The 20,903-nt window shown below is 41.5% G+C and overlaps 1 protein-coding gene across 7 annotated transcripts in view; it reads right to left on the bottom strand.

Annotated features, from left to right (window-relative positions):
• IL1RAPL2 (interleukin 1 receptor accessory protein like 2) overlaps positions 1-20,903 on the bottom strand; it is a 349,905-nt gene that overhangs the window by 17,424 nt on the left and 311,578 nt on the right. For all 7 annotated transcript variants that reach the window (XM_085060499.1, XM_085060500.1, XM_085060502.1 and 4 more), the window contains 2 exons: positions 9,299-9,428; positions 2,967-3,112 (listed from right to left, as the gene is read on the bottom strand). In XM_085060499.1, the coding sequence (XP_084916625.1) occupies positions 2,967-3,112; positions 9,299-9,428 (276 nt within the window). The remainder of the gene's footprint in view (positions 1-2,966; positions 3,113-9,298; positions 9,429-20,903) is intronic.

The raw sequence follows: 20,903 nt of genomic DNA, 5'->3' as shown, positions 1-20,903 counted from the left end.
CAATTAATGATAGACAAATATATTTCAGAGGTTCCTCATAATTTAGTAGTGTATCAGTATCAAAAAAAAAAACCCCTAACCCTGAAATTAGTTCTTTGCATGTCTTGATTAAAGGCAGCTTCCTTGAAATAAATTGTGAGGAAAAGTCATCATAATATTTACTTTTATCTCAATTTGCTACTTCTTGCCACTAAAAGCATGGTTTGATTTTATTCTGCAGTTCCTCACAAGTTATTTATCTTTCAGGACAGTTATATTATAGACTACATAGACTTCAATCACTAAAATACTGGACTTTTTCCAAATTCTTTTTAAGGGAATCCTGAACTATTCCCACAACTAAGGGACAAGTGGGTGTATACTGCCTTTCCATGTAATTTGAGCCCCAAATATGCTAGGACAGCACAGAGAAAAAAAAAAATAAAAGCAAACCAAGCCTGGGATTGTCCAGAACTTACTTCTGAACTGCTTGAAAGGAAATAACAATGTGGTCTTGAATTAAGTCAGTAAAGAAGAATGTGACAGCAAACATTTGTGTTCAAGTCTTAGGAGCATGTCTGATTCTGCCTTTGCATTGGTGGCTTTGGGTTTGAAACTGGATTTGGTTCTTTTTCAGGAGAATACCCCAAATAATAAAAATAACCCTAAATGATGGCACATTCTCTGGGGATGTTGCTGCATTGGAGCTGTGCAGAGAGCACTCCTGTATTCTCCTGAAGATTTGTGAGGACTGTACCCCTAATACAGCAAAAGATTTCCATACATTTTGCCTGAAATATTTGAACAGATAATTTTCCTTTATTTTTTTTTAAGCAAAGTATGTGCTAAAAATAAACGTCCAATGTCAAAACAAGAGCTCTGGAAACTCTTCTACTACATCTGCATCTTGGATTTGGGGTTTATTCCTGTTTTTTATCCAAGCCTTCTCAGACTGGCAGGATTCATGCCTAATGCCACCTTGTGCAGACCTGATAGGGTGCAATCACACCTCTGAACAGAGCCCAGGTGTAACCCACAGCACCAGGACAGTCTGGAGACAAAACACAACTACAAGTGCCTCTTGTCAAACATGGATCATGCAGCTCTTTACAGGTAAGATTTTGGAGGGAGGGGGATTTCTCTGGCTGAGAGATCTGTGCTGCAGCACATTGCAATAGAAATCCCTTCTTTCACACACACAAAGGATGCTGGTCAACAGCTTTCTGCAAGTACTGCTCTAAATCTTATCCCAGCTCAGTAAATACTGTAGTATTTCCTAGCTCATGAATATCTACAGTAAAATCCAAGCTGGAGAAAGCTTGGATAAGGAGCAATTAAATCAAGTTGCAGAAAGGAAAAGTTTGGTCAAGTATTTGTGAGAACTTAATAAATAACAAACAGGACAATGGGACAGGCAGTCAAAGGACACAGTAAAATACAGTGGTTATTTTAAATGACACTTTAATAGCTTGAAAATCAACTACTGAGAATGCCTGAGGGGAATATAAGTTTTCTACAGCCACAGTGCAGAGAGAAATGAAATAGTAGCTGCAAAGTGATCTTTTCCACCTCCAAATTCTGTATTCAGCAGTGCTTCTTCCATAATTTCAGCAGAGCTTTGAAATATCTGCATTTTTTTTGTTATAAATAAACCTAGCTTGTTATTCTAATATATGCACACAGCAGAACATTTACCAGTGCCAACAGAGATATACTTACTATCAGTTGTATATTTATGAGGTTCAGTGGAAGGAAAGGTAGAATGCTTTTTGCACTAAAGAGACTAATCCTTCATCATGATGACCAAATTCCTTAATTAAAGTTGTGACAACCTGTCAGTTTAGATCATAGAATTATAGAATTGTTTTGGTTGGAAAATACCTCCAAGATGATTGAGTCCAACCATTAACCCAACACTGCCAAGCCCAACACTAAACCATGTCCCTAGGTGCCACATGGCTTTCCAGTCCCTTCAGGGAGGGTGACTGCAGCATCCCCACATCCTTTGCCACCTGGCAGCTTTCCAGCCCCTCTGCCCCCATGCTGTGGTGCTGCAGGGACTTGTTGTGACCCAAGAGCAGGACCAAGCACTTGGCCTTGTGGAATCTCATACAATTGGCCTCAGCCATGGATGGATGTGTGGTTTCACATAACAGCTTTTTCCCAAGGGTGGAATCTTCCTTTGCTTTCCCAGCAATTACTGTCTTATAGCTTTTGTATTGCCTAATGCACTGTATCTCAGAGAGATCACCATCCAATTTAAATGTCAGACTACTTATGAATAGGAGAGCTGATTGAACAAACAACATAAGAACTGCAATGAAATACTGTTACACTCCTTCGATAATGACTTTTTCAAACAGCAGAGCACAGTAGCACTTTTTAATTTGGCACATTCAAATCCAAATGGTTTCCTTTCTGCTACAGATAATTTGTCAGTAGTGGTGTTCACCATTCAGGAACAGTATCAAGCAAGACAGCCATGATGGGCTAATTCTCCATGGATTTGTAGCTCCCACTGCATGTTTTCATTCCCAATGCAGTTAGAAATCAAAATGCATGGAGACAGTTTAAAGTTTTCAATTTAAAACACAAATCCAGGAAGTGGAGAAATAGGAGAACATCTAACCTCACTGCCGGGGCACCTGTCCTAAGAAATGTATACTTTAACTCCATCACACCTGGCCCAGTCATTCAGCTCTGGGTCAAACTCATAGGTTATTTAGTCCAAAATACTTCCACTGATTATATTGGTGCCTTATGGGTGACTATTCCAGGCCAGTGCATCACCTGCAAGGCTGATTTGCTAGACACTGAAGAACAATTCATGATGTTTTTTCCCCCCATGAAAGGTAAACTGAAGCTGTACACAAACTTCAGCTCCAAGCAGACACACAGGAGTCCAGCCTGGCCCAGAGAAGTCAGCAGGACTGACGTGTTGCTGCTGAGGCAGGTGAGAGCAGAGGTGACTAAAAAGGGAGAGTTACCTTTCTTGCGCAGAAGAACACTTGCGTGTTTCCGTCCATTCCTGTTCTCCACGTGACACGTGTAGTTAGCCAGGTCTGCCTCCTCTACAGCATCAAAGATCAGCGTCAACTCAACTTCTTTTTCTCCAAGATGTTCTCTGAGGAGTCTGAAAGGAAGGATACAGCCTTTGCTTTAACTGAATGAATGCAGATGGCAGATTCCCAAAAGCACCATGATTTCTCAGCACAAGACTGGCAGTGTTTGTTGGCCTCCCTCACTCCTGGAGAAGGATTTAGAAGGAGATTCATGTTGCCTGAAAGAGGCTTCACAGAGGCATTTTCATGACCACCAAAAGTCTTTTTCTCCTGTCATGTCTAGTGAGGAGCTGAACCAAGTGCAGAAGAGTGGCCATGAGTGCAATGGCTCTGTGTGGCTTCTTTGCATTGGCTCCATCAGAACTAAATGCTAAAAACAATGCTTCTTTTAAAAGAAGCAACAAATACCCACTTTCCAGAAGCAGGATGTGCTACTAAGCCATCAGTGAACAAATTACAGGGCAATTTAAAGGCTGGGTACTGTGATACATTTTAATTCAGTCTGGAAAATCAACAAAAGGAGCTGTGCTACTATCTGGAATTTTCCTCCATTTTTCTGGGGCTAGATCCTGACTTTTACAGGGAACAGTGTCAAGAAAAAGAGGTCTCTGCTCCTCTGAGAGGATAGAGGAGACATGCAAAATCCCCACAAAGGGAATAAAAGTTCTAACAGACTTTCAGGCCAGAGGTACAGCCTTTTCATGTCATTGTTCTCATGTGAACATTAAAAAGAATGCAAAGTAAATGCAGTGTTTTCTGCTGCTGACATTAAGTCTAAAAATACAATACCCCATTCTCTCAAAAGGCTTATCACTTGCTCAAGAAAACGTTGCTGCTCCTTTGTACAGGGAAATGTAATGTCAGGTGAAATCTATCAGGTTCATTTGATCCTGTTTGTGCAATGCTGCACAAGGGGGTAAACAGAAAACATGGGGTGCCCTCAGTCACCTGTGAACTCCCCACTGCATGTGGTACTTCAGTGATTCTGCTCTCTGCAAAGATTGTGTACAGCACTGGGAGGTAAAGGTAGAAATAAAATCCAGGTTCGCTGAAAAAGAAATATTTTCTCCAGAGACCAAAGGGAGGAAATTGGGCAGGAAGTAATGAACTAGAGTGCTGCCTACTCTGGATGGAAACTGCAGCTGGAGACCTTCAAATTCGTCAGTAAATGCAAACCCCAAGGTTCTCTATTATTAACCGAAGTTGTTTTGTGCACACACATTTCCTTATGTGCATGATTTCACATGACACCCGTGAAGCTCCAAATTTGAAAACAAATCAAAAGAGAAGTATGAGGACATTGCACTAGACAATCAAAAATGCAAGCCTGACTGCTGTAAAACACAACTCTGCAGTAAAATTTCTTAAGCAGCCAGCCTTTAAAGGCTTGCATATCTGACAGAGCTCAGGGCAGGCACCAGAGCATCCACAACAATTCAGCCTCTTTCACTGTAGCAGTGTAAGAGGCAAAGTAGCAAGTGGAAAAACATTAGTTTTAAAACTGGTGTGTGTGTTGCATTTGGAAATTTGGATTGCATTTTTGTTTCCAAATTCACTCATTTATTTTCTTTTTTCTTTTGTTTCTTTTTATTCTGGTCCAGAGTCCAAGTGGTGAAATAATGGAAGAAAGGCTGAATTTGCATAATTTCTGGCCAGAAAAGAAACCTCCTCAGAAAGCCTGGTCTGTTTGCATACTCAGCCCAAAGCATTGATAGTCAGGTAAATCAATTCTCATTCACCTATTAATCTGCTATAGCTATATAAAGACTCAGGAAAGTCTTTCTCCTCTGCTGGTAAATATTATGCCAAATGACTTTTGGTCTACAAATCATGCTGCAAGGAACAATATAAATATTAACAGAGAAGGTATCTGGGAAACTGATCTGGAGCATTCTGTGAATGTTCAGATTTTCTTGTTTACTGTAATCAGGATATTTTACATAGAATAAAAATGAAGACGGGTTACAATTAAGATAACAGAAACTGTTATTTTTAACTATATCTAAACTATATTTATGTAAGATAACATAACTGACCCTTAACCTAAATTTAAATAATACATGATCAGCTAAAGAAGAGCTTTCATTAAAAAGAAAAAAGCATTTGGACTGAGATTTTTTTTTCTGCTTGTCTTACTTCTAATTGCAAATTTTAGCAAGGGAGCTCTTTAGAACAGGATCTATCATGAAAATGCTGACAAATATTTATGCATTATACTGGTAACAAAGTGTAGAAAGGTTAGTGGTGTTAAACCTTTCATTCCTGCTTTTCTTCTTTTTTTCTTTTAACCATTACTCTACACCTAATAGCTCATTATTGTCAGAGAAATGCACAGTTGTTCACCTGCATTTTTTTAGTATGAATGTAGCCTTTAATTAATTGCATTTTGTGGTTGGTTCAGAGACCATTGAGCACAGTATTTTTGGGTTAGAAAAGGAATACAGTATCAACAAGTAAGATCTTAAAGGTACAACAGCATTTGCTGCACACCCAGAAGATGAAGCTCTGTCCCTGTCTGAGATGGGAGGAACTTCACCAGCATCACTGTCAACACATGCCAGCTCCCACAAGTTGAGAAAATAATAGCTCACTTTTCTGGGTTGCTGAACAAACTGTAAGAGTAATTACAACATTTAATGCACAGCTAAATCAATGGTGCTTGACAACTCACAACAAACAGGATGGAAAGAGAGAAATAAAAGGTGGGTGATGTAAAAACAACACTCAATGTCTTCTTTTTCTTCAAGCTGAAGCATTTTATTTGATCTGAAACAAAACATTTTGTCTAGTGAATAATTTTCAGGTAAGATCTGAATTTAAAAAGAAAGTGTCATTTCAGAATAGAAATGCTTTCTTTGAAAATTATCCAGTGGTTTGGATTTTTCAAATCCTTTGTCATATTTTCCCAGTGCATGTATGCACTAATTTGAATCTGAATTTAAAACACTTTTTCTTTGAGACCATGTTTTCTTAAAATTTTCAGGCTTTGTATGATCACAGATAACAAGGCCATAAGAAAGCTTCACCTGGGTCTCTCTGCAAGACCAAGGCATTAATTGCAAGCCTTTACTAACCTGCATGAGAGCTGGGACTTAGCAAAAAGGAAACTTTCATTCTTTATAAAGCTGAGGATCTAGGCTGTGAACAGGGTTATGAATTCTACTCCCTTCCTTCTCCTCCTTAACAGCAGGCTGCAGATGAAAGGGCAGATCTGTGTGTACACAAGTGCCTCTCCAAAGCAAAGTTGTTCAACTGGCAGTATGGCAGTGAGCCTCCCTCTCACTTCCCCATGTCATGTTTCTTGTTCTCTACCCTGAAATTGTCTACTTGAGTAGCAGAAGCTTTTCAGGAGAGGGCTGTCGCTTCCACACTTCTCTGCAAAGTACCCAGCACATCAGCCAGGCAGTGAGGGGAGTTCTGCCTCCTGCCCTCAGCATCCCTCCTAACAGAAAACAACATCCTCATCTTGTCTGAGCGTTTCATCCAGTGACTTCTGTGGGTGATAAATTAATCAGAAGAAATAAGGCTGCCATTCAAAATGTCTCCATTCACCTCTTTTCACGCCTCTAGGATGAGTTAAATTATTTCTACTTTAAAAATGGACAAGTGAGAAAAAAACAAGGACAAACATACTTTACAAGATGAGCACTGTGACTGTTCTGCAGTGTTGCCTGAAGAAGAAAAAGAAGCAACTCATAGGTGGCTGAGAGAGCAATATTTATGTCTGAAAATACTTTGCCATGGCAGAGAGCCGGTGTTGAAATTTGCTGTGGGCTCCTTTGATAATTAGGTACAACTGACAGCTCTGCAGACAGGCTTAAAGGCTCTGATTCCTTCTTTAATAATCCTTGTTCAATTTACATGACATTTTTATTGCTGGTGTGAAAAACCCACCTGGCAAGCAAAGTCTCTTTCTCCTTTCCCCCACACATGTCTAACGCCTGGGGATCTTAATTCCAGGGAAGGCAAGGAGGCACCTCAGACAGGGGGTCATCACCTCCAAGTCCTGCAATGCTGATGAGTTGTTTTTTATTATGAGGCTTTGTAAAAAGGTATAATAAATGATAAGAAGTCCAGAGCTACATAAATATTACTCTTGGTGAAATGTGCTTACCAAAAAACCGGTTCCCTGGATCTGATTTGAACAGGAATGCTCAGGTTACTTGCATCCTTATTTTAGTGCTTTTGCAGCAGCACAGTGAGTGCTGACCATGCCCACTGGGGATGGGTGGTTTGTGCTCCCACACTTCATTGATTTGCAAACCTGAACTCTCACCATACACAGAAAACCCAGCAACATAGTGGATGGGCACAGTCCAGGGTAAGGACTGCACCAAAAATTCAGAGTGCTACTGAATTTATGAAGTAATCTAAGATACCGGATGCAGAGTTAAAATATTCCATGGGTTGTTCCTTTGGAACATCTTGGTCTGGTTGTAACAATTCTGTACTACTCTTAGCTTCTCAAAATGAAATGTGCTGATAACACCATAGAGAAGCAAACTGATGAAAAAGACATCTAACCAGCAAGTTCACTACGGCTCATCAAATTTGAAACACACATGACAATTTTTTTAATACATCAATAAATACAACTGGGTGGAAGATGTGGGCTGCCTCAGGGCACTGAAAGAACAATTAGTGCTGCTTAGTTCCCCTGAAGCAGCACATCTGTAATGGGACAGGTGAAGAAGAGATGTTACTGGGAAAAAATCATTTGCAAAAAGTTACCACTTCAGTTGCCATAGCTACTTGTAAATGGAAAAAGGAATGGACTGGGGCACTGCTGGTAATGATGCAGTAGGTTTTGGAAAGTGCTGTTTTTAATGCTGGCTGTGATCACAGGAGATTAGGTATGTGATAAGTAGCTTTGCTGAAGGGAAGATACACTGAATTGTGAAGGGTCTGTAAACTGAGTCAAAGCACTTTAGTGGAATGAGAAAAGGGAGTTGTCACAAATTAATCTGAAACATGAATGTGTAATGAGATGGCACAATGAAGGACAAATAACAGCTTTTTCAAACTCAGTTTCACTAATAAATGCACATAAAGGAAAAGTTTTGAACTGTGGTAAAGCTGGAGTGCCCTTTAAATACAAACCTCAAATTGTCCTTCTGATGCAGAGGAACCAAAATCACTCTGTTCATATATATATACACACTAGAAAGGACACAATGTCATTAAGTGCTGATTACTTACAATGGCAGAAGTTTCCAATAATTGCTTTTTGTGGTCAGAAGCACAAAAGAGGATTGTACAATGGCAATGTAAGATAAATTTCATCTGTGTGCAATTAAGGTGCATTGTTAGGTCAGTTATTTTAGTATATCTTAATAACTAGTGGCTAAATGGCTGAACTTCAAATTATTGATCAAGTAATAAAGCAAAGAAACCTCTCTCTGCCTGCTCCCTAAAATCACCTTTGCAAGAAACAAAAAACTCAGACATGAGATGAAAAAAAAGTGCAACAGAAAGTAAAAAGACCTTGGATATCTTTATAATCATTGTGACAATAGGACATAATATTCATTGTGACTACAGGAGCTGGGATCACCCTACCCATAGCATAACCATAGCTTGCTCTTTGCTCAAAGAGCACTAATCAGATAATTAGTCAGAAGGAGAATAAGGAGCTGTTAGGTGCAAATTCTATGGAAGTTCACGGGGATACAAGTGTGTGTTTTCTTTACAAGTGGTACAGCAAATGATAACCAGCACCAGGGAACAAGCCAAGCACAAGCTGGACATCAGGTAAAGCCATTCCTTTCTCTCCCTTACGTGTTAAACCTGCAGAAACAAATGCTCTCCTTGAAGGCTCTGGTTAAGGCACACCAAGAGCTGTATCACACACACACACAACACATTCAGGAGAAGAGAACAAGTGTGGTGACTTTGACAGGAGACCATTTGTCTTCAAGATTAACGGTGGTGTTGAAATGAACATGGTCTTGCCAAGGCCAGTCCCACTGAGCACCATTCCCACACAGGGCTAAAATCAACCCCCAGAACACTCAGGAGATGCTTCAGCTGCCAACCATCAGGGGATTTGATAACAGATTTTCAGGCCCAGACACAAGTTACCATGTCTTTAGAGTGCACTCACTAGAAAGGAGAGGGAGCAACTCACACAGCCCTGGCTCTGAGTCATCCATCACTCTTTAGACAGAAAACTATTTTCACTTTCAATTAATAACTTGTCAGCCCAACAGGCTTGTGGGACATACAGTATTTTTAATAGTAAATAATCCAAAAAGTACCTGACTTCGCCTTCTCTAATGTGACCTTCTAATTCCTCTATGAATTTTTCCCCTTTCATCCAGTAGATCATGGGACCTGATTCTCCACTGAATCCAAAGAAAGCTTTGCAGGCCACAGTCAGTGGATTTCCTGAGGACAAAAGGAAGAGAGAAGATTAGAGACTTTGTCATAGCTACTAGTGAGAGAATTATTATAAGAAATCTCAACACCTCAGATAAACCTCATTATGTAAAATTGCAGGGGAAGAAAAAAGAATCTACTACCATAAACCATAGGAAAAAAAGTGATGTTGATTTGCATCTACAGGATATAGCTGTAAAATGAAACTCTGAGATTATCCATAATTTAATTATTATTAATAATAATTTATTTATTAATAACCTCACTCTGAGGTCATCCATAACTTAATTATTCCAAGAAAGATAGCACATGAACAATGAGAAGGTATGGAAATGGTGGCAATGTAAGGTGATGCCAGACTGCTTGTTAAAAAGAAAGAGGTGACTTCTCTGTCAGACACCTGGGATCTCTACCAGGACTAGAGATTGGTCCCTAAAAGGCAGGTAAATCCCTGAATGACTGCTCCTTATCCACCCATTAAAAAAGACAGAGGAATAATTTCTTGTTCACTGAGACAGAAATCACATGTTAATGAAGTCTTGGTGAGCTGCTCAGAGAGCTTTTAAAGATTCCCAAGAAATATATGATGCCAGTCAGCACCAGCACTGATGTTACTGTCAACAGGCTTTTGGCAAAGGACCAAACTTCAAAGCATTATTCAAGCAATAGAGTAGGGAACTCTTCCTTTCAGCTCTGCAACGATACTTCCAAAAGAAAGAAAATAAAACTTGAAAATTAGTCAAATTTCTTTTCTCTTCAAGAATTCAGCATTTAGATGGGTTTTTGTTCGGCTACAGTTTTAACTGTTCTAGGTAGCCCAGGACTGTGCTTACATTGTGAGGACAGATGGTTGTCTGCTTGCAGAAGACCAAAAAAACCCCCAAAAACCTCAGAACCACCATGGCCATTCTGTCGGTACACAAATACAGCTGCTGCATTCACTTTTCTTTGCCTATTTTACCTCACATAAGTGCTCCACGTTATGGAGCAGGTGTAGAATCAGCAGCTTAGATGGGAGAACAGACCTCATGTAATGTCAAGGGAGACTCCTGCTGAGTCTTCCAGGGCTTGGATCAAGCATGGAAAGCCTAAGCAACAAATTTTACTGTATTCGAAAGAAATGCTCTATTATGTCAGGCATTCTCAGTGTCAGCAGGAGACTCTCTTGGCTGAAATAGAACAGGCCTACACTTTGCAGAGAAGGAGCACATAATCATTTGGAGCACACCACTTGGTTGAGCACGGGCTAATGGTTTCCCATGATTGACTTACTGTGCCTTAATCAGTCACCTCTTGTCTGCCCAGCAGTGATAACTTGCTGTGTGCACACTCAGAGCATCTCAGAGCTGTGTGTGAAAGTGCCTTTGCCTAACCCCCCACGGAGATGTCCTGAGTCAACGACTTGCACTTGTCTATCTATTATTTCAGTGCCCAATTTAAGACATGTCTAAAGAGTCTGATTAGTCAGGAAGCGCAGCACTCCCAGCCACGGAAAATCAGCCGCCTCTAAATTGTTTCCAAGTCAAGATCCAAAATTACAAGTCCTTTTGAAACATTAGGATACAGCAAGAAAAGATTTAAAGGCTGCACTTGAGTCTCTGTTTCTCAAATAGCAAAGGACAAAAATGGAAAATGTTTATCCTGAAAATATTTTCCAGACTCTTTCATTATCTCCATATTCACGATGAACTCTGGCACCACAGCTGGCCCCTGAGCACGTGGGGATGCTGGCAGATTACACAACCAGATCAGACATACAGGAGAGCAGAAGGGGTGGATATTCAGTTATCTGCACATCCCACAACACTGACAACCATCAGAGAAAGTTCCAAACTTCACTAACTAGCGAAGAGTCAGAAATACTTCCAGGCACACATTTCATTCCACAACAAGCTCACCAAGCCCTGTGAGGTGCTGTGTGTCCTCCACGGGTAGAGGGGAGAACTGGAGCCTCTGGCTGTATCCACCTTACCTTTCCCAACATGCTGAATGCCTGGATGGTGTGAGCTCTTTCGTGCTGCTTGCCTTGGAGTCACAATACACATCTTTTAAATACCACTTGGTGATTCCTAGCATGTGGCCACTCAGACCATGCTTGATATTAATGGGAAAAGACATGGCAGCAATGTGAAAAAGAAAAGGGACAGACGTGGCCTATCAGCATTGACAGTACTTGCCCTTTTCTTTGCACACCATGCTGGATGTTGAGTGTTACAGGCAAAATATCTTACAGAGTGTGCTGTTCCTCAAACCAGCAGATTTTTACTAGAAAAACAAGCCCTGAGAAATGAAAATATTCCAAGGTGAGACTAAGATTTCTATACATGCAGTGCAAATACCCTGAGGTAATAATGTCAGGTTTGTAGAAATAAAAAGTTTTCAACACAGATAGGAAAACCTAAAACCCTCAGCTGTTGGTGCAGAGCTTCTGTTACAAACAAACCCAATATAAAGCATCAGGAGCCTTTACCATGACAACCTGCATGCTCTGAATGTGCCTGGGCAGATCTATTTCCCAGCTTTGCCACCAGGGAAACAAGCAAAATAAACTAATACCATGAACAGGAAAATCTTGAGTGAGTTTGTATTCTCAGCTCAAAGTTTGATACTGGCAACACCTGAAAAAACCCAGAGTCCAACTCATCTGCAAACCCACTGCTGATCAGAGGGTGGCATAAACAACATTTTCTCATGGAACAACTAATTTTTATCTGAGTAGTAGAATGATGCAGGTCTGGGTTGACGTGATCTGTTCTGGAGTGGAAAGAACTTGGGGTTTGATGATACTTCAAGGTCCCATCCAGACTCAACCACTCACTCTCTGCTCTGGTACTGCTCAGGCTGGTAAGGACATCTCACTCTTTTGTAGCTCTCTGAAACTGCTCCTGGTTTGTAACTCTCATCACTCCTTCTGACTCTGGAAGTGGGACACCATCAGAAAGGTAACACTGACTTTCTTGCAGAACCACTTCACCTCCCCAAATAGGCCTCCATACAGAAAATAAGGGAGATTTCTCCTCTCCTGCTGTATTTACACCTAGCTACAGCAGCAGCCTGTTACTCCTGGTCTTCAGGGGACTCCAACCAATTCCCATCCCATGGTTCACTACATTCGCCCCAAATACTGCAATACTAAAAATGAGGGTGAATTCCGTGGTCCCTAAATGTATCCTTGAATATGTGGAGGAACAGGCACTGAGCACAGAAGGTGCCCTTTGGTAGGTCCTGGTTTTGGGGCTGGCTTCAAGCCATGCAGTATCCCACTGAGCCACAGTTCCAGGCAGAAGGAACTGACAGGCAGTTTGTAACTCCAAATGTTCATTTGTGTAAGGCCCAAACTTTTGCACATCATTACTGCTATTCTGCACAACCCTCAGTAGTTCCACCACTAACTGGTCTTAGACATAACAGATACCTTTTTACTTAATAAAATAATTTGCTGAGGAAGAGAAAAAATTATCAGTGAATTTCTAATGAATCAACAGTTAATAAAGTGTTTGAATAAACGAGGAAAGAAAGTAGAAAAGCCTGTTTGCAGACATCGCTGAATCTTCTGCTTTGCTGGGGTCACCTCATTACAGCAAAGCCCCAGGTTCTAGCAGAAGTCTCTGCTTTAGCTTTTCTCCCTGCCTTGTCAGTCAGGCAGGCTTGTTGCAAACTCCCAGCTGATAAGACACAACCACTGGAAATAAGACATTTTATTGCTAAATCCTATTGTACAGTTTTCACCTGTCCATTTTCACAGTAAATCTGTGAGAACTCTACCATATATTCAAGCAATTTTTTTTTTTCTGCCAGAGAAAATTCCACAGAAATGCAATTATTCAAGCAAAAGAGCTGCCTGACGGTGGTAGGAATATTGGCTAATGATGGAAAAAGAGTCTGCAAAAGAATTTAGCCAGAAATTATTTTGAATATGCTTAATGCAGGGCCAACATGCTTTGACAGAGAATCACAAATCCTGCAGTACAGCTTCTGTTGAATGAGACATGCTCCAAGCATCAAGTAAATGAAGCTTAAAATACCTAAAGTTGTTAAGTCTTTTAAAAACTTAAATGCCAAGGCTGTGTGACTAAACAGCATGGAAGACAAAGGCTCTTCATGGTCATAACACCTGGCTTATGCTAAGGCATTTTGCAGGATTTGTATTCTTCTCTAATGCAGATTGTTTGTTCTTTTTCACTTGTTTTGCACAAGCAGTCGTATTTTGTGGCTTTGATGGCCACATCAGAAAATATGGACTGGTGCTTTTGGCTTCCAGCAAATCAGGCCTTCACTCATGGAGCATATCATCCCAGAGCAACCCCACTGAGCAGCCAAAGTCATCTATGAATCCCTGGGTGCTATGTTTTTTCCTGTGGCTTGAAATACGAGTTGTTTTTCCTTTTCTTTTTTATTTTTATGCCAGATAAAACACTGCTCTCAACAAGCCTGAACTGAAGCAGTGAGCCTTCCCAACTAGTGGCAGAACTGACAGAAAGTGCCAAAGGCCTCCTTTGATACTAAACAACATCAAAAGTCAGTCCTGCACACGTTCCTAGCTGGATTTCCACCTTTCCCTCCACCAGGGTTCTAATCCCACTGACTGCAACCTCACAGCTTTCATCTGCTGCAGGGCTGGGTACTGTACACACATGGAAGGGAAGGGGAGTGTGCACTGCTGCCACCAAGATGTCACTCCATCACTCCAAGTCCCTCTTACTGATGCATATGCATCATGTAGCTCCTCTCTGATGAAGATGCTTGTGTCTCTCCCTTTAACAGGGAACTCAGTGCTGGCAGAGGAGCAGCTTCCCACTCAACACATGCAGATGTAATGCAGGCACTTCACAGGCTTTGTTTCTCTCATTTGCTGAGACAGAGGACAAGAAAGGCAGGTTACTTATCACTTTTCAGCAAGTGTATTCTACAGGCTGTCTGCAGAATCAAAGCTGACTGTCCAGGCTGTGAGGTTTGCAAGGCAAATCACCATGTTACTGACAAGAACATTATTGTTCTAATGTGCTTTACAAGTGCTAGAAAGTGGCCAAAGAGCAGCAGAGTGATTTAAATTCCCCTGGCAAGGCAGGCTGGATTGTATACAACCCTGAAGTAAAGAACACATTTCCTTTTCTTTCAGAAGGACATCCTGGATAAGAAGATATGGGAGACAGAGCTTATGCCTGCAATTTATCCACAAAACAAATGCCAGGGGCAACACAGACCTTGACTCATGAAAAACAATCTCTGTGTGTGGTAGCTTCTATCCAGTTAGCAGAGAATGTCAATTCTCTCCAAGTCCCCTGCAAGGACATCCTCTGAGCTGCTCTCCTGTGCTGGCAGGGACAGCAGAGCCAGCAGCACACGGAGGGGGTGCAGCCCAGCCCAAAGCATGGTGCTGGACACCAGGCTGAGCTGCTGCTGGGGATGGGAAGGTGGCCATGGCAGCACATGGTACCCACTCAAGGTCACTCTTGCAATCAGAGCCAAGCCCTGTGGCTGAGCTGCTGAGCACTAAACCTCTGCCCAGGGCTCAGCACAGGGCAGTGGCCTCCCAGAGCAGTCAGGGGTATTTGGCAGGGGTGGCTGAGGCAGTGCTTGGCTTTGCTGGTGTCACCCAGCACAGGGATCACCTGTTTCCCAGTCCCCTGTCAGCACAGACTGAGGGTCCAAGTACCACTCACACATCAGGGGCTTCAGCCTCTGTTCCTCTCATCTGCTGAGGTGGCACTGAAATTCTTCACAGATTTACCCGCTATTGAATTGAATTCAGGCAAACCCCTGACAGAAACCATAGGTTTTATCCCTTATTCTCCCCATGCCATATCCCAGCATCACTTGATCAGAGGTTCCATGTTTTGTTTAGTTCAAGAAGATTTTTAATAAAGACAGTGCTGGTTACTGTACCTGGGCTTCTGTTCCCTCCTCTTTTATTTGGCTATTCTACAGAATATAGGCCTAGCTGTGTGCTAAATCATGTTATCCCATTTAGATAAAAGTCTTATGAAGTTCAGTGGCTAGTTTGAGAATTACTGGATCCAGTGAAAATAAAACATACTCAAACCAAATTATTTTCCCTCATCAAAAAAACATAATTACAGAAAATCCTATAATATTTCAAAATTCTATTCCAGCAGCCAGTAGATTCATGACTGGATATGAGCCTTCCAAACATTTGCATAATTAAAGCTCAGCCAGGAATTAATGAACTGAAAGCATTTTAAAGAAAATTAAGAAACCTGCTTTGGGTAGTGATAATAATTGCCTTAATAAGATAAATTTATAGTGAAATAAAACCTAACTAGCCTCCAGACACTCATTTCATAACAGTTTAAGAGCATTTGAAAGCACACCCATATATTTATATATATACTTTTTTTTATTAGATTTAGTCTCCAAGTTTCTAAAAGAAGCAGACTAAAGGAGGTGCTCTTCCCCTAAGCAAAGCCTTGTGCTATGAGCTGCACATGCAGCCACTACAGTGATATTCTGGCAGCTGTAATGATGTGTAGGAAAAATAAATGGCAGTAGTACATAACTTAGAGTAAGCTGGTGCTTCACTCATATAAGAACTTTTTGACTAAAGCAAGTCTTTGGCAATAAAAAAATAAAAAGAGTGGTAAAAACTTTGACAAGAAAAATGCAAGAGATCTTTAGATCTTTTTTTGTCCTCTGTAGTTTACGATCTTAATTTTAACTTTCTTTCTTGCTCTGCTCTTATTTCTTATGCCCTGAGACATCACAAAACACACAGCCATGAGATATTTGTGCTTTTCTGTCTCACTCAAGTGAGCAAATAGCATATATAAAAACTGGGATAAAAATAACACTAACAGCAAGCAGCAAAACTCCAAATATGAAACAAAGGAGCTAAGCCTCTCGACAGTTTGTTGCCAAGAACACAAGTCAATGCATTTGCTGTCATTCCATACAGCCCCAACCACTGCTAATTTAAACCACACAAGCACGACCCACTGCAAGGGCTGCTCATAGGCTTGGCTATTGACTGTAGCTCCCACAAAGAGAGAAAAACAAAACTAAAACACACACACAAGGCTGAAATGTTGCTGATAAAGATTTATCAGATGTTCCAAAAAAGAATCAATCAAGGCAAAATCACCTAAAGCATCTTTCTTCCAAACAATGTAACACCCAGAAAAACATCCCAACTGCTACCTCTCCCCCCAAAAAAGTTAACCTCACATAAATCCTGTAAAATCCTTTATCCCATTTTCAGGACTGTCTTGGGGTCAGAATTTAAAATCTTATTCGCTGAGTCTCAGGTGTAACTGAAAGTCAAGGATTTTAGCTTTTCAGTTTCTCACCTACAATGAAGACAGATGCTCAGTGGGATTTCGAGAAGCAGCTTGACAGCAGCCTTGTGCTGGCTTTACCTTGTGTTTAATGCTGAGGTCCTTCTGAAATGTCATTTCTGTGCATTTTGAGGCACAGAAATATTCTGTAAGAGAAATGCCCTGCAGGTACAGGAAAATGTCCCCTTGGTGGGAGTTCCAAGGGCTGGGGCAGTGTTAGCCAAGTCCTTTTCTCTCTCTGCTGCCATGGTCCTGACAGGGCAGGAGAAAGGGATGGAGGGCTAAGAAAAGGGTCCAGACACAAGAGGCAGCAACTGCTGAAACCTTCATCTTTCTCCAACTTTCCCAGCCTTCCTAACATAAATCAAAGGCAGTGCAGGGTCCTGGTCAGGGAGATGAAGAGACAGATGTCGATCACCTCTGATAATGAATTAACCACAACTGTCACCTCAGTTGGCCTCAGCTGTGCAGGTGGCCTCTCATCCCCAGGGACAGGGCTTGCCATGGCTCGTGATGGGATGATGCAATTCCCACTTTCCTGCACAATGGGACCAGCAGGGACACAGGCACCGGGATCAGCTTGTGCCCAGCTGAGAATCTACAACTGACTGATGTGCTAAAAACTCAGCAAATGCTCAAACATTTTGCTGAATAGGGAGAGGGCTCCCTGTTGATTAAGTTTAAGCACATATTTAAATGCCATGCTGAGTAAGGGCAACAGTGAGTTCTAAATAAAGATTATATTTACAAAAAAATTAAAAAAGAAAAACAACAGTCACAGAGCAATGTTTTCTCCAAGCTAACTTCAGTAAATAAGTTCCATTTATTATTTACTTAAATTCAGAGATAACATTCAGGGAGAGTGGGAGAGTAAAACAGTTCAATAAATACAACCTGTACATTGCTTATTGAGTGGATCAATATTGTTCATCAGTTGTCCAATAAAGAACTAACAAGGAAGTTCAATCTTTTATAATTTGTAAAAATTAAAGGCCACATTTTTATTAGTCCTTCTTATTGTTTAAAAAAACCCAAAACCAAACATCATTAGGGTGGACAGTATTTTAAAAAATATCAATCACACAGAAAACCCACGGTTTTACTTTTTTAGTTTTTTTCCTGTTTGGTTGGTTGGTTTTCGGTGTTTGCAGCTTTATTTCCCCAAACCTTAGGTTAAGAATTTTTTAACCAAGACACAAGACCTACAAAAGGGACCTAGGGATGCAACAGTCATAAAAAATATTATAAATTCAGACAACTTCTAAGAGTTAAAACTACCTCTTTCTAAAGAGATATTGTGATGTCTCCTTGTGCTTGGTAATTTGAGACACATTCTATCACTTCAGCCAAGTGCCACATTGAAAATGACCTTGTTATTTTTCCTGTGACAGATGTGATTTACAGAAGTCAATGCACTAATTGCCCTAAACCTATTAGCAGCGAGGACTCAAATTTACCCTAAGCCTCTTGCTTTGCATTCAGTTGATGGTATTCACATTAACCACAGATTAAATGTAATTTTAGTTGCACAGGAATCTAATAGTCCCATTTTTCCCTAGGTGAAAGCCAAGCCATGAAGCCTGTAACTCAGAACTCCTGAATTCTGCCCCATCACTTTTTTGCCTGCTGGATCTTTACACACAGTGAAGGCACAACCTGTGGTTTCAGCTTCCCCATATCTATTTAATTTACCCCCATTCTCATCATTGCTGATTGACAATAATTCAGAACACTCCAAAAATTATAAAAAAACCCATCAAAATCCCCACTTCTTTGGCCCAAGCTCAAACTCCTGCAAAGGGAAACTCTCTAAATTCATGGTGATGAGACACCACGTGCTTGCAGAAAAAAATGGGAATTCCAAGACTTAGCAGGGAAATCACCCAACAACTGCAAAATTCTGCTGGATAAACAAAGAAGAAAAGATGTCTCTGCAAGGACTAACATTGGCCTTCTGATCACAGCAGAGGGAGGGTAACAGTGCCTTTGGCTCACAGCATCAGAGGAGCAGGGGCCAGCTCTGCTAGGAGAGGGGCAACTGAAAGCAGAGCAAGCTACACATACAGACCTGTCTGGATTGCACCAGCTTGTCCTATTCACCCCCAGCATGGGATGAAGCAAAATCCACATCTCATGTGTTTGTGGGACTACACTGGGAAAGAGGAGAACATGGATTCACCGAAAGGTGGTCCCATTGGTTTGGAATTTCCCAGGTGGCCACATCGCTTGGTTGTGGGTTCCCCAAGGCTATGGCAAATGGCATAAACAGGTCATAGTGGGAGATGAAAGTGGGCTCAGAGCAAGAGATCCTCAGACCTCAGTGTGCTATGCAAAGCCCATGCATGGATTAGAAACGTTTTTCAAAGAATAGAACCCCCAAAATCTAATAAATAAATAAATGTTCTTCATCTTTGCTCACATCCCCCCATCACCTCTTGAGGAGAGGCATGTTATGTCTCCTCTACACTAACAGGAAGATGTTATGAATTTGAGTCTAAATCTACTGAGAAGAGGGAAGCTATATACCCTGCTGTGGGGAGCTCAGTGTGAATTTCCATCTGTGCAAGCCTTGTTATGAGCATATATTTATTCAGAGCAATGTCCTGAGAATTTAGTGTGAACCTGCGTGGTTGATCTCAAAAATTACCATCTGCTATTCAAACCCAAAGGGGAATCAGGAAATAGGGGTCCTTTGCCTACCATGTGGACAGTGCTGTCAGCCCTGTAATGCACAGCAGCAAAGCCTGAGTGAGCTCCTGGCCAGCCCAGGTAAAAGCTCAAGCCTGTCCTTTACCCCAGCACCTGGAAGCAGCTGTGGCAGAGCACTCGGCACACAAAGCTGTATCCCACAGAAAGCAGCTTTGATTTTATGAGTCCTAGAGCCTCAGAATACCCCTCCTGCCCCCCTTCACATCTTGCCCACAGTGGTGTTTGGATATAAGGCACTATCTTAGAAGCTCAGAGCAGGATCTTAAAAAAACCCTCCTGAGAGAAAAGCTTTGCTCTTCTTTATTGCTTATCTCTTTTCTTAGCTGTGCTAGCGCCAAGAAGGAAATTAAGCTGCTCCCTGCAAGGTCTAATGTGAAACCTTGGCCACTTCAGTGTCAAGATTGTTATTTGAGCTTTTCTTCTAGTGCCAGAAACCTTTACGTGGCCTTCACCTTTGCATTGAGTAGAGAAGGTTACAGGCTTACACTTCTCTCCCCTGGGAAGGCTCCTGCCACCACTCAAAATGAAGCAGGGACCCAGGTAATAGTGATCATCTGGAAGTGTGATGGTCTAATTACACACAGATGGGCCAGAGCCAGAGCAAAGGACTGGCCTTTAGAGATGTGCATCTGCTACCCTGCAGAGCACTCAATAAAGCTGTGCCTGCAGCTGGCAGCAGGCTGAGGCTGTTGTCCCCAACGTCCTGAGAATGTTTCTTTTAAGGATTTTTAAAGGCATGCTGTGTATGTTCTCAAAAGCTCACGTAGCTCTACAAAATAGAGACAAATACAACAGAAAAACCTGCTGTAGTCCAGGATGGATTTTCATATTTAGGAAAGACACTATTTCTCAGCACAGGGTGACATGAACATGGCAGCACTTTGCTGTTATTTCCCACTCCAACACCCAGAGGAATACTGGCAGAGGATTCCCAGAGCGGGGTGACACCTGTGAAGAGTTGATAGCTGCCCTGAGGGGGCTGTTGCACTTTGAAGTCAGAGAGGTTTTTCTCTAGGTCTTCTTCTGCTGACTTGGCTGAGTATTAGAGACAGAAAAGGCTGGGTACAATTTTCTCTCTGTTTGTTGTCTGTGCTACCTTGTTGAGAACTAATGTGTCCGAGACAATTTCTTTTATTTCTCTGTCAAAACCATAACTATTTCCTTACCTGATCCATTCTTCTTTGGGCTAGGGCTCAGAAAAAGACAGTAACTTACCTTTGTGAGGAATCATCTTGACTGAACTCTCCTCTCCTCAGCCCTTAGTACCAGTCAGCTCTCCTACAGCCTGAATCTCCAATACTACATCTGTGTTGACTTGGGAATGGATAGAAAGCTACTTTTCTTGTGTATGGTTTGTGTACTTTGGGATTTCACTGAAGGCCTTTTAATATTTTGCCTCGTATGTGACTGCTGCTCCATTTGAGTCCAGCAACAATTCCCTCTGCTGAGTTGTGCAGATATCGGGCAAGAGCCTGAAAGCAGC

The sequence above is a fragment of the Lichenostomus cassidix genome, chromosome 4A, assembly GCF_008360975.1.
Source record: "Lichenostomus cassidix isolate B80296 chromosome 4A, HeHo_3.0, whole genome shotgun sequence".
Classification (NCBI taxonomy): Eukaryota; Metazoa; Chordata; class Aves; order Passeriformes; family Meliphagidae; genus Lichenostomus; species Lichenostomus cassidix.
The sequence above is the reverse complement of the archived record's forward strand: the minus strand, read 5'-3'. Positions and strand labels throughout refer to the sequence as shown.